Consider the following 14,685-nt stretch of genomic DNA (forward strand, 5'->3'; position numbering starts at 1 on the left):
GGCTGCCGTCTCTGGGGTCGCAGAGTCAGACACGACTGAAGCGACTTAGCAGCAGCAGCAGCAGCTATATAGTCAAAAGAACTGAAAACAAGACAACACATAATTCTATCTTGATGCTCACAGCAGCATTATTCACAATTGCCAAAAGGTGGAAACAACCTAAGTGTTCATCAGCAGATGACTAAAACAAAGTGTGGCATACAGTGGAATATTATTCAGCAATTAACAGGAGTGGAGTTCTGATACATGGTACAACATGAAACATTTGCTGAGTAAATAAGCTGAAAATATGCTAAGTGAAATAAGCCAGACAGAAAAGGATAAATATTCCACTTAAGCAAAGTATCTAAAATGGGTAATTCATACAGACAGAAAGTAGATTAGAGGTTACCAGGAGCTGGAGGGGAAGGCGAATGTGGAATTTCTGCTTAACAGGCATAGAGTTTGGTGTAATAAAAAAAGATGGACTTTTTTCTATAGTAATCTACCCCCAGAACACTGATCTCTGTGGGGAAAGTAGGCCTGTCAATCTCTCACACACAAAGTGAAAATAGCTTATTAATGGAGAAGAATCTTGAGATAAACCTTAGTGGAATTATTGGTATGCAGTCAAGAGTTAAAGTTATCCCATGTGTCTAGAACAATGTCTATAAATGTTCTGATAAACGTTTCTCCAAAGAAAGGGGAAAGGGAAAAGAGGGAGATAGAAAGAAAGGCTGGTTTCAGGGAAGCAAATTATTGCTACTGATAGTAGGAATTAGATTGCCCAAATAACCCAGTCAACTTTAGTTATGTCAAATATGTGTAGAGTACATGTAACGGGATCTTGATGTGATAAAATATATATATATATAATTACTTTCCATCATTCTCCTACACACAATAAAGACAGAAAATACAATGGAAGAGAAGATGACACTTCATAATAGCAGTAAAGTAGATGAAATCCCTAGGAATAAACAATAAGAAATGTTTATCATCTATACATAAAATTTAAAACTCTACAGTTAGACAAAAAAAGGCCTTAATAAATAGAAAGATATGCTTGCTATTAGTAAGGAAGACTCAATAATGTAAGGACGTTACTTTTCCCCATATAAAACAAATTTTAATAGGATTTCAATTTTTTAAAATTAACAAAACATCTCTTTGGAACTTAGTAAAATGTTCATTAGAAGAAAAAACATTACAGAAACTTGAAGAGTAGTGAGTGGGATCTAGTCACACCATACATTAATCATATTTATTGTAATAGTACGCTAATGGCTCAAGGGGAACAAAAGGCCTCAAAGTACACCCAAGAATACAAATGATACTTTAGAGTGATTAAAAAAAGAAATTTTAATTGTTTAAGAGACAACAAACTGGCAGGCAGATAACTGTCTAAACCATCTGGCAAAGTATAAAGCTGGATTCCTACTCTATGCTTTATCAAGATAAAGATTCTAAGGTTCAATTAAAAAAGAAAAAATTTAAAAATTATTAAAATAAACAATGAATATTTTCATCATCTTAGAGAAGGAAGGCCCTTTTTATAAGCCACAATGAAAACTCACAAAAGAAAAAGAAATTTCCCTAGATAAAAAGTTTTAACTTCTACATAACAAAAGTCAAAACAGGTGTCAAAGTATTCGCAAAATATGACAAAAGGAGGGCTGGTTCGTTTAAATATAAAGGATATACTTCCCTTAGAATTAAAAATCAATTTTAATTCTCAAATAAAAAAATAGTAAAAAACACAGTGAAAACGAAAAACCTCACTAAACAGTAAGTGTTGGCAAGGATGTGAAGAAACTGCAACTTTTGTGCACTGTTGGTGGGTATGTAAAATGGAGTTGTAATAACCACTATGGAAATTATGGAGGTTCCCCAAAGAATTAAAAACATAATTACTATATCGTCCAGCAATTCCACTTCTGGATACATATCCAAAAGAACCTGAAACTGATCTCAAAGAGATAGTTGCACATCCCTATTCATAACAGCATTATTCAAATAGCCAAGAGAAGGAAGCAACTTAAGTATCTATCAATGGACGAATGGATAAATAAAATATGGTATGTATATATATGTTTATATATAGATAATGTAATATATATAATGTAAACATTATAAATACTATAATTTTATAATTACATGTAATACATATAATATTACATATAACAATATTATAATGTTTAAAATATATATAATGTAATAGTATCCTGTCTTAAAAGGAAGGAATTTCTGCCAAGTGCTACAACATGGATGAATCTTGAGGATATTATGCTAAAGAGATGAGCCAGTCACAAGACAACAAATACTGTATGCCTGCATTTATATGAGGTATCTAAAGCAGTCAAATTTTAAAACAGTAGAAAGGTATTAGCAAGGGGCCAGTGAGAGGGGGGAAATAAGGAGTTCTTTCTTTAATAAATAGTTTCAATTTTACAAAATGAGAAAGTTCTGGAGACTAGTTGCACAACGAGAGTATACTAAATACTATAGAACTGTACACTTTAAAAATAGTAAATTTTAAGTTATGTGTTTCTCACAACAATTGCAAACAGAAATAAGAAGCTACCTTTCACACATCACAGAGGCAAGGTGTTTTTGCTTTTCTTAAAAAATGGTAATATCCAACACTGATCAGGGTAGAGGTAAAAGGACTATCTCAAATGTGAGACTGCAGCAGTATAACCACACATACTTTTTCTGGAAGGCAATTTAAAAACAGCTACTAAAGTAGAATATGTTCGTAACCCTTTGATCTAGCACAGTTCTTAAACAGAGACAATTTTACACACCATCCTTAGGAGGTATGGCAATGTCAGAGGACATTTCTGGTTGTCACAACTGGAGGAGAATGTTACTGGCATCTAGTTATCAGACCAAGAGTGCTGCTAAACATACTACAAAGTACAAAATAACAAAGAATCCTTCTGTTCTTTAGTTGCTAAGTTGTTCGGACTCTTTTGTGATCTCATGGACTGTAACCTCATCCATGGGATTTCCCAGGCAAAAATACTGGCTGCTGTTAAGTCGCTTCAGTCATGTCCAACTCTTTGGACTGCAGCCCACAAGGCTCCTCTGTCCATGGGATTCTCCAGGCAAGAATACTGGAGTGGGCTGCCACTTCCTCCTCCAGGGGATCTTCCCAGACCCAGGGATGGAACCCGTGTCTCTAATGTCTCCCGCACTGGCAACTGGGTTCTTTACCACTAGCGCCACCTGGGATGGGCTGCCATTTTCTAACAATTACCTAACCCAAAATGTTAACAGTGTTGAAACTGAAAAACTCTGATCCAGCATTTCAACTTCTAGCCACACATTCTACAGATCACTCAACACAAGTGGGTACATATATACACAAGGGTATTTATTGGAGAATCATTTTTAATAGCAAAAAAGGAGACGCAAACCTCACAATAAAGTTTAAAAAAAATCATAAATTAGCTAAATTATGATTCAGTCATCCTGAATTACATAATTTAAAAGAATGAGGTAGACCTATATATAGTTACCAACAATGATATTCAAGTTATGGTTAAGCTAAATAACAAAACAGCCTTACAACAGGATCCTGGTTTTAAAAAAATATATATGTACAGGAAAAAAAAACTTTGATCAGTATTATCTTTTTAGTGAGGTGTCAGGACACAAGTCTCTTCTTTATCACCTTCTCTGTATTCGTCACATTTGTACTGTTTTAAATAATTATAGCTAACATTTACTGTGACTGTCTACATCAAGTTTTTCAAGCACTTTACTTGTATTTAATCTCATATTTAATTCACTACAAATAATATTAATTCCCTTTTAAAGATGAAAGATCTAAGGAATGGAAAGTGATGGAACCAGAACTCATTAGCACATATTTTTTAAACGGCCTTATTGAGTTATAAATTTACATTCCATAAGCTCAACTGTTTTAAGAGTATAATTTTAAGATTTTTAGTAAATTTAGACTTGTGTACCACTACCACAATCTAATTTTAAAATACTGCCATTACCCAAAAGAAATCTAATCTGCAGTCATTCTCTGCTGCCACCCTGAGACCCAGGTAACCACTAACCTTTCTGTTTCTGTGCATCTGCTTTTTCTGAACACTCACACAAATGGAATCATGCAGTATGTCTGGTTTCTCTCACTTTAGAATGTTTTTGAGGTTCCCCTATGCTGTAGCATGTATCGGCCCTTCACTCCTTTTTACTGTCAAATAGTATCCCATTACATGGATATACCACACTTGGTTTAACCATTTACCAGCTGATTGGTATCCACATTATATCCTTTGGCTATTGCGAATAACACTCCTGTGAACATTCACATACAAGTTTTTGGATGGACAAACATTTAAATTCTCTTGGGTAGACATCTAGGAGTTGAACTGTTCAGTCATATAACAAATATATGTTTACTCTTTAAGATCCTGCCAAACTGTTCTTCAAAGTAACTGCAAAACTGTTTCCCAAAGTAATTGCATCATTTTATGCACCCACCAGGAATATATGAGTCTCTTTCCACATTCTCACCAACACTTATTTTCTATAATTTTTATAAGCAAAAAGGTAAAGGTAAATGTTTTTAAGAGGTTAAGACCATTTCTACTTGTCATTGTTTTGCCACACTGAACTTTTGACCTGTAAACTCTGCCATCTCTCAAACATCTACCCACTCCATGATGTAAATCAAGACTTCATAAAATCTGGATGTGCTCAATTAGTATAGAAAACTAAACATAAACTGCAATAAACAATAAAATAAGCCATACAAGTGCCATAAACAACTGCTCTTACACAAAATTCCCCTTCATATACCTAACACTACTTAGAAAAGGCATACATACCTAATTTCAGTTCAATTGCTGTGTTGGTGTTACATTTGTACTCGGCCAGTTTCTTCTCAACTGCACTCTTGTATTCAACCAAAAACTTCTCCATAGCACCAAATCCTAAGAAACAGCATTTTAAAAAGACTAGTTGGAAGTGATTAATCAAACCTTAAAAAAAAAGAGGGGTTCTTACTAGAAGTGGAATAAAGGTAAGTCTTTAACTATGCTAACAGACCACAGAGTTCCAAATACTCCTACATAAATGTACTGAGTATATGACTGTCTCATTATTAAACAGAATAAATATCACTTTTGAGATAGAGGCTTGTGAACCAGACTGACTTTACAGAAATGAGTAAGCTTGATAATTAACATAACAGACTACTGACATTTCTAAGTATTTAATATTAATATAAATTACCTGCTAGGATTTATACCTAAGCAGCAGCAGCAGCCTTTTAAAAAGAAATATAAAAAGGATGCTACTGCTCCACTAAGAATCAAGCTAAGAATGTCCTTCAATAATTACAACATAGCATTTTATTCATAATACTGGAAAAATTCTACCCAAAGTACTTTCAGATCAACTATTTCAAAACCAACAACTAATAATGCATAGAAAGATTATCTCAGGAAGGATACACAAGAAACCAGTAAACACTGCTATTTTTAGTATAAAAGAGAAGGAACAAGGACATGATTAGGAAAGAAATGTTTTAACCATGTGCAAAGACATAGGCTATTGGAATAATCAAGTGGTTTTACTACAAGGTGGCTATCCATCAATGTATATGATAATTAACAATGGAAGAAACCATTATCAAGAGAAACTTTCAAGCAAAGATGGCAATAAATCTCCTGACATCATAAAAATTAGGGAAAACTCAGGTAAAAAAAAGTCATGAGTAGAAATGAAAAACAGCGTACAATGACATGCCATAAACTTCAGTTAGTGGTTACAACACAAGTACACAGAAAATGGGCAACACTTGAGGCAGTACAGATTAAAGGTTTGGAGTCAGAATTGCTGGATTCAAATCCAGGCTTCATCATTTGCTTACGGCATCTATGACCTAGAGCACATTACTTGGCTTCTTTGAACAAATGGATAAAAAGAGTATAATAGAATCTACCTCAAACTTCATCTATGAAAAGGAGGGAACAGAACCCACCTCAAGGCATTTATGTATAATCTAAGCAACAAATCATACATTAGTTTAATCCTCACAATTCTGCAAGACAAGTAGATACTTTATCAGCCCCCTTTCATATTCAAAAGCTCAGGCTTAGCAAGACGTTTGGTTGCTTAAAGGTCACTTGATTACTAAATGGTGGGACTGAGATTCGAATTTAGATGTAATTCTTATAACAGTTCACCCTGTGCCATACACGGGTCTCCCCTCTTAAGACAGTACCAATGGACCCTAAAATCCTACAGTCTCTATCTGGTAGAAGAGGTCTTCGTTAAACATCTGTAGAGCTCATGCTATACCCTGTCTATCCAGCACATCCATAAACGTCTACTGAGACTACTAGGAAGGCACTGGGAAAAGATAAAAAGAAACTGTCCGTCACTTCAAAAGATATGTAACAGGGAAAAACAAAACAAAACAAAAAGCATATACCACACCAAAACAATCTTAATACACGTACAAAATAATGGCAATAATTAGTTATTAAACGCTAAATTTAAGAGATTCAATAAAGAAAGCAGAATGGAATAAATACAGAATTATATTAGACATCCCCTAAAAGAGAAGTTTAGATGAAGGAAGAATGCTTAATCCTCTTTCTCAAAGGAAATCTATATAAATCCTAGGACTACTTAAGTGTGAGAGATTAAGGAGACTACTATGAAGTCAAACAAGACTCAAATGAGAGCCTTGGCGCAGGGTAAGGCAGCACTGCGCTGGCTCAGAAGTTGAAGTATAGGGTGAAGGAAGACCTGGAAGAGGAGGGTCTGAGCATTAAAATCAGCTGGCGGGAACAGGCTCAGACTAGAGGCTGGGGCAGCAGTGGGCAAAAGGAACGAGAAGAGAAACAAGCGTCCAGGCACCTGGCACCTTACAAGACCAAACCACCACGCTTTTTCCTGGTGTCTTGGTCCCTCTCAGGGGCCGAGTTGCCCGCTGAAGGTGCAGAACCCCGAGCAGTTGGGGGCGGGGGCACGAATCTCGGCGGAAAAAGAGCTGGGCTGACAGTTCCGCGCTCCGAGGTTGAAACAGGCCTTCTAAACCCCAGGCAAGAGCTCGAAAGTTCCAGGCGGGTACTGTCACCTCCGTCTCGGTGTTCGTTCCCAAACCTGCCCACCCTCTCCCCTTGGTAAACTTTTCCCGGGAACTTACCCGCCATTTCCGAGCTGCGAGCACCCGCGGCTGAGGGAGGACGAATCAACCGCGCGCGCTCCCAGGCCGGAAGTGAGCCCACTTTCTGACGCATTTCCCCCGCCCACCCCTAGCCTGTAGCTAGCCAATGAGAGAAGGAGGTTCGAGGCGCGGCGTGGTAGGAGCGTCTTGAGAGGCGGGGCCAAGACTGGGGGGGCGGGCTCGGACGGTGTCAGTCCCTTTGCAGGCTTGAATTGCTGGAGGAGGCCGCGAAGGGATATTCTCTGTTAAGACGGTCGCTGGCTTGAGGAGTTTCTATCTGCTTGATTTGAATGTATACATACCTTATGACAGTTTTCTGTACCCCCTTAGCGATGTTTGGGAGTGGAAGAGAAACTTTCCACTTGACCTGGACGGTAGATTCAAACACCCGAGCCCTGTCGGTAAAATAAAGGGACTGAGTTGTGATTTCCGGAGAAATTTTAACTTGTTTATATTTTTGCGGTAAATACTTGTTTAACATCGTTTTTCTTTCATGTTTTTTAACAATATGTATACGGTGTGAGACTTCGGTACTCTGTTTTCACTTTAAGTTTATTACGCAAGAGTCTGCACTGCGCTTAGTCGCTCAGTCATGTCCGACTCTTGCGACCCCATAGACTTCAGCGTGCCAGGTTCTTCTGTCCATGGGATTCTTCAGGCAAGAATACCGGAGTGGGTTGCCATTTCCTTCTCTAGGGGATCTTCCCAACGCAGGGATGGAACCCAAGCCTCCCGCGTTGCAGTCAGACTCTTCACTGAGTGAGCTACAAGGGAAGCCCACACAAGAGGTTCAGTCAGTTCAGTTCAGTCGCTCAGTCCTGTCTGACTCTTTACGACCCCATGAATTGCAGCACGCCAGGCCTCTCTGTCCATCACCAACTCCCGGAGTTCACTCAGACTCACCTCCATCGAGTCAGTGATGCCATCCAGCCATCTCGTCCTCTGTCGTCCCCGTCTCCTCCTGCCCCCAATCCCTCCCAGCATCAGTCTTTGCCAGTGAGTCAACTCTTCGCATGAGGTGGCCAAAGTACTGGAGTTTCAGCTTTAGCATCGTTCCTTCCAAAGAAATCCTAGGGCTGATCTCCTGCAGAATGGACTGGTTGGATCTCCTTGCAGTCCAAGGGACTCTCAAGAGTCTTCTCCAATACCACAGTTCAAAAGCATCAATTCTTCAGTGCTCAGCCTTCTTCACAGAGTTTAGTATACCGAAATTGCTACTCAGTAATACCTCAGGTGACTTGTTCTGCTCCTACATGTCTCAAGTCCTTGTGGCCAAAACCACAAGCACAGGATGCTACCCGATTTGGGCCATAGGGCTTGTTAGTGTTTAGTAGCTGCTGAAACTGTCCCAGAGTATAAACCACTGTTTGCGTGTCTGCGTCCTCAGTTCTTCAGTCCTGTCAGACTTTGCTACCCCATGGACTGCAGTCCGCCAGGCTCCTCTGTCCATGGGATTTCCCAGGCAAAAATGCCACAGTGGGTTGCCATTTCCTTCTCCAGGGATCTTCCCGACCCAGGAATCCAGAGTCTTCTGCGTTGGCAGGCGGATTCTTTACCACTGAGCCACCTGGGAAGCCCCTGTTTAGGTATCCACAATTATTCCCACATGTCTATATACTAGAATGCCTTGTCTCAACAAATGTTGGTTAATAGGTTTTATGATGATGATACTAGAGCTAAAATGGACCATTGGGATGACAATCTAGAACTAACACAGTTCCTCCTTTTAAAGACGAGGAAACTAAACCTAGAAAAGAGAATTACCCAAATTCATACTCAGTATACAGCTTATACAAAAGCCCAGGTTTCCAGATTCTCAGCTAGGTATTTCACTACATGGATATGGCCCTCGTGAAGATAAAGATCAGAAAAGGTACTGAGAATGCTCAGATCCCTTTCCTTTAAGCCTTAATGAAACATAAGAAATTATGATCATAATATTAAGGAAACTGAAATCATTGTCACTAATGACATTATTGATCAAAAATGGAAAACAATCTTTTTTATATAATCATTTTTTCAAAATGACAAGATTCATCATTTCTTTCCAAAACTACCTTACCTGTAGATTGGTCAATAGCTGACTGGCAATTATGATTCTTAAAACAAGAAATTAAAAGGGAGTTGTCTTAATGCAGCAAATCTGAAACAGAGTTTATGACTTCATGTGACTTCATAGTTAGTTGTGGGCTTCCCAAGTGGCACTAGTGGTAAAGAACCCACCTGCCAATGCCAGAAACACACAAGATGCAAGTTCGATCCCTGGGTCGGGAACATCCTCTAGAGGAGGGCATGGCAGCCCACTCTGGTATCTTGCCTGGAGAATGTCATGGACAGAGGAGCCTGGCAGGCTACAGTCCATGGGGTCGCAAAGAATCAGATATGACTAAGTGACTAAACACGGCACAGCATACATATGATGAGTAAGAAATAAGCTGAATATGAAAAAAAATGACACCTATGTATTTTGTGACATTTAGTATTATGATTTGCTTGCAGAATTGAGGTTACAGTTTTAAATTGCCCTTGTTTTAGAACTGTTCATGCATATTCATTAAAATGTCATGGGGCTTCTCTGGTGGTCTAATGGTTAAGAATCTGTGCTCCCAGTGCAAGGGGCATGGGTTGGATCCCTGGTCTGGGAACTAGGATCCTGCATGCCTGCACAGGGCAGCCAAAAATAAATAAATAAAAATAAAATGGAAAAAAAGTCACAGAATATGTGTTTCACTAGTTTAGCTAAAAGCCAAATGAATGACTTCTTTCAGAAAAGTAATAGTAAAATTACCAAAAAGGAAAAAATATTTTTTAGGGTGTTCCCCTTCTTTTTAAATTTATATTTTACTTTATTCTAAAGGGGATTTAGGAAGTGAATATTACTGCCACAGAGTAAAATTTCTGCAAAAGGAATCTGCTGTTCTGAGGTATATGGAGGAGGCTGCATTGTGGTATGAAAAGTTCAGTTCTACTCCTTGGTAGACCTTGTTTCCTCTATTAAGTGGAGATAATAATACCTTCCTTCCCATTCATCGCATTGGGTTGTTGTGAAAAGCAAATGGAATGATATTTAGGAAAGAAGTTTATAAACTATAAAAATTTGATATTAATATGAGGTGGTATTAGTATACCATTCATTCTAGAATAGGAAATTTGGAAAAGGCATTTTTCTCCATACCAAATAGTCATATTACATTGCTAGGAATGAACTAGCAACCATATGTTTTGTACATGTTCAAGTGCATATGGGCTAGTAAATTTTGTCATCCTATCCTGAAACCTCCACAAGGGATTTTAAAAAAATAAAATAAAAATAAAACAAAACATGATATTAAAAAGATGGTTATCAGAAAGTGGATGGAGGAAATTTCAGATCCAAAAGAAAAATGCAGGTACTTGACGTGTCTTTATTTCAAAATATATGCCTGTCTACAAACAAATAACAATAACCAGTTAATTCATTTGTTTAACACATAGTGGAAATGGTGGGGATGTGGGGTGTGAGTGTCAGTTCCCAGAACAATTATCCAGAATCTCCTACCCAGATAGATTAATTTCATATGAGATGAAAGAAAATAAAAAGTGAAAAGTAATGTTGGAGGAATAGCTTAAGAGGGACAGTACCAACAGTTTACACATTCCATTTTTCAGTTCTCATATACTACCTATAGGTGTGTCAACTAGTACTTTTTGAGAGGCAATTTAGCAATTTTAACAAATATAACATATTTCAATTTGTATATCTTTAAAGTAGCAGTTCCACTTAAAAGTATTTCTCCTACAGAGCTATTTGCACAAGAATGCAAAGATAAATAATCAAAGATGTTCAAGGCAGCATTAATTTTACTGGCACATTGGAAATAGTCTAAACATTCATCAGAAGGAGCTAGCTAAAATGCACTGACTTGGGGAAATACACTACAGTTGTTCATTCACTCAGTCGTGTCCAACTCTTTGCAGCCCCATGGACTGCAGCATGCCAGGCCTCCCTATCCTTTACCATCTCCCAGAGCTTGCTCAAACTCATGTCCATTGAGTCAATGATGCCATCCAACCACTCGTCTTCTGTCATCCCCTTCTCGTCCTGCTTTCAATCTTTCCCAGCATCAGGGTCTTTTCTAATGAGTCGGCTCTTTGCATCAGGTGGCCAAAGTATTGGAGCTTCAGCTTTAGCATCAGTCCTTCCAATGAATATTCAGGATTGATTTTCTTTAGGATCGAATGATTTGATCTCCTTGCTGTCCAAGGAACTCTCAAGAATCTTCTCCAACACCACAGTTCAAAAGCATCAATTCTTCTGGTTCAGCCTTCTTTATGGCTGAAACATTCATCAAAAGGAGCTAGCTAATATGTACTGACTTGAGGAAATGCCTACTATCAGTTCAGTTCAGTTCAGTTCAGTTGCTCAGTCATATCCGACTCTTTGCGACCTCATGAATTGCAGCACACCAGGCCTCCCTGTCCATTACCAACTCCCGGAGTTCACTCAGACTCACCTCCATCGAGTCAGTGATGCCATCCAGCCATCTCATCCTCTGTCGTCCCCTTCTCCTCCTGCCTCCTATCCCTCCCAGCATCAAAGTCTTTTCCAATGAGTCAACTCTTCGCATGAGGTGGCCAAAGTGCTGGAGTTTCAGCTTTAGCATCATTCCTTCCAAAGAAATCCCAGGGTTAATCTCCTTCACAATGGACTGGTTGGATCTCCTTGCAGTCCAAGGGACTCTCAAGAGTCTTCTCCAACACCACAGTTCAAAAGCATCAATTCTTCGGCACTCAGCTTTCTTCACAGTCCAACTCTCACATCCATACATGACCATTGGAAAAACCATAGCCTTGACTAGACAGACCTTTGTTGGCAAAGTAATGTCTCTGCTTTTGAATATGCTATCCAGGTTGGTCATAACTTTTCTTCCAAGGAGTAAGTATCTTTTCATTTCATGGCTGCATTCACCATCTGCAGTGCTTTTGGAGCCCCCCAAAATAAAGTCTGACACTGTTTCCACTGTTTCTCCATCTATTTCCCATGGAGTGATGGGACCGGATGCCGTGATCTTCATTTTCTGAATGTTGAGCTTTAAGCCAACTTTTCACTCTCCTCTTTTACTTTCATCAAGACGCTTTTTAGTTCCTCTTTACTTTCTAACATAAGGGTGGTATCATCTGCATATCTGAGGTTATGGATGTTTCTCCTTGCAATCTTGATTCCAGCTTGTGCTTCTTCCAGTCCAGCATTTCTCATGATGTACTCTGCATAGAAGTTAAATAAGCAGGGTGACAATATACAGCCTTGACGTACTCCTTTTCCTATTTAGAACCAGTCTGTTGTTCCATGTCCAGTTCTAACTGTTGCTTCCTGGCCTGCATACAGATTTCTCAAGAGGCAGGTTAGGTGGTCTGGTATTCCCATCTCTTTCAGAATATTACATAGTTAAAAGTAAGTTACATAACATTATAATGCTATTTTACTTGTATAGTGCATAATGTTAGTTGCTCAGTCATGTCTGACTCTTTGCGATGCCAGGAAATATAGGCCAGGCTCCTCTGTCTATGGAATTCTCCAGGCAAGAATACTGGAGTGGGTTGTCATTTCCTTCTCCAGGGGCACTCCCCAACCCAGAGATCAAACCCAGGTCTCCTGCATTGCAAGCAGATTTTTACCATCAGAGCCACCAGGGAAGCCCAATTTTACTTGTATAAAGAAGTGTATTCTGATATAAACAAAGAAAACATCTGGAAGCATAAACAACTAGTTTAACTGTGGCTACTTGTAAGAGACGGAATTTGGAGATGAGGATTAATCAGGGATTTTAAAAAAAGTTTTCTTCTTTTAATGAGGATATGTTGGTTTCTTTTATAATTAAAAACATCAATCTTTTGGAAGTTTTTAGACATGGTGGCTAACTACTCTCTTCTTTATGTCTGGTAAATTATGACATATAGAATAAAGAGAAGCAGCTTAATTGGCACAAAGAACATTAGTTGAAAATTAATATTTCTGGTTTTGCATTCTGTCATTATTTATAAGCAAAGAATAGTCAGAAAGAAAAGAGGACTATAATTGCTTATTCTTGTTTACAAAGTGACCAGTCAGGGATGCCCCGTTTACTTTTTGAAACTGTAGTTTGTAAAAAATGCTTTAATTATATACATCTACTTAGGGTGAGTAATATAATAATGCTTATGACAGTTCACATTTCATAATTATTGCTTCAAATATTAATTTTTTTTCAGGTTTAGCCAATGGAAAAATGGCCATTACTTCTCTGCTTTAAACTTTTTTGCTGTTGTTTGTGTTGTGCCTTAAGGTGGAAGAGTTTCAGTATAGGAGGAGGGTGAAGAAAACTACCAAAGCCACTTTGTTATTAAACGTTGCTGTGCTTAGTTGCTCAGTCGTGTCTGACTCTTTGCATCCCCATGGACTGTAGCCCGCCAGGCTCCTCTATCCATGGGGATTCTTCAGGCAAGAATACTGGGGTGGTTGCCATGCCCTCTCCAGGGGATCTTCCCAACCCAGGGATCGAACCCAGGTCTCCCACACTGCAGGCAGATTCTTTACCATGTGAGCCACCAGGGAATATTATATAATTAAGAATAAAAAGTGGTGAAAATTATGACTAGTAATATTCATTTTAAACTGATACATTGTTTCAATCATTCTGTCTTTTTTTATTGTGGTAAAAAATACACAACATAAAATTGACAATCTTCATCATTGGTAAGCATACAGTTCAGTAGCACTAAGTATATTCACATTGTTGTGAACATGTCATTCTAGTGGACTGGTTTTCAGCCACCTCTTTTGTAACCTGTTTACTCATATCACTATGCAAAACAAGACTGTTAACTTCCTATGACCTGGATGCACAAAGTGAAGAGTTTTTATACCAGCTATATAATACTGTTAAGTGTTTAGTTCCTAAAACTGTTCCTTAAAAGGATGATAAAATAAGACAGCTTTATAGTAATGTTTCTTCAAATCAGAATTTTGAGGGAATATATCAACATATAGTTGTTAACAAGCTAGAGCTACCAATCACGGTGCAAATTAGTAACATTAATTCTTTCTGAAAATGTTGCTAGAGGGAATCCAGAATTTAATGAGCAAAGAAACTGTCATGCTAACTGGCACCGTATAATACAAAGAGAACCTGTGTCATCAGATAAAAAGGGCTTGTTGGTAGGGTTGCTGCTGCTGCTAAGTCGCTTCAGTCGTGTCTGACTCTGTGCGACCCCATAGACGGCAGCCCACCAGGCTCCCCCGTCCCTGGGATTCTCCAGGCAAGAACACTGGAGTGGGCTGCCATTTCCTTCTCAACTGTTGGTAGGGTTAGGATACATTTAAACAATAAATGGCTTTCTCTCACATATCTTTATAAAGTTTTGTTGTATATGAGGCAGTTTATATTATAGATATGGTATTATTTTTAAATATAGTTTAAGAGCAATTAAGGTGCTTTAAATAATATAGAATCAGGATTTTTAGAACAAAATGATTTTAGAAATCAGGT

At 38.4% G+C, this 14,685-nt stretch overlaps 1 protein-coding gene across 1 annotated transcript in view; it reads right to left on the minus strand.

Annotated features, from left to right (window-relative positions):
• The window catches only part of HAT1 (histone acetyltransferase 1), a 39,694-nt gene extending 32,449 nt beyond the window's left edge, over positions 1-7,245 (minus strand). The window contains exons 1-2 of the mRNA XM_069577216.1: positions 7,160-7,245; positions 4,830-4,934 (exon numbers count right to left, since the gene is read on the minus strand). Of these exons, the coding sequence (XP_069433317.1) occupies positions 4,830-4,934; positions 7,160-7,166 (112 nt within the window). The 5' untranslated portion in view covers positions 7,167-7,245. The remainder of the gene's footprint in view (positions 1-4,829; positions 4,935-7,159) is intronic.
• Between the last annotated feature and the right edge of the window lie 7,440 nt (positions 7,246-14,685).

Source organism: Ovis canadensis, chromosome 2 (assembly GCF_042477335.2).
Source record: "Ovis canadensis isolate MfBH-ARS-UI-01 breed Bighorn chromosome 2, ARS-UI_OviCan_v2, whole genome shotgun sequence".
NCBI lineage: Eukaryota > Metazoa > Chordata > Mammalia > Artiodactyla > Bovidae > Ovis > Ovis canadensis.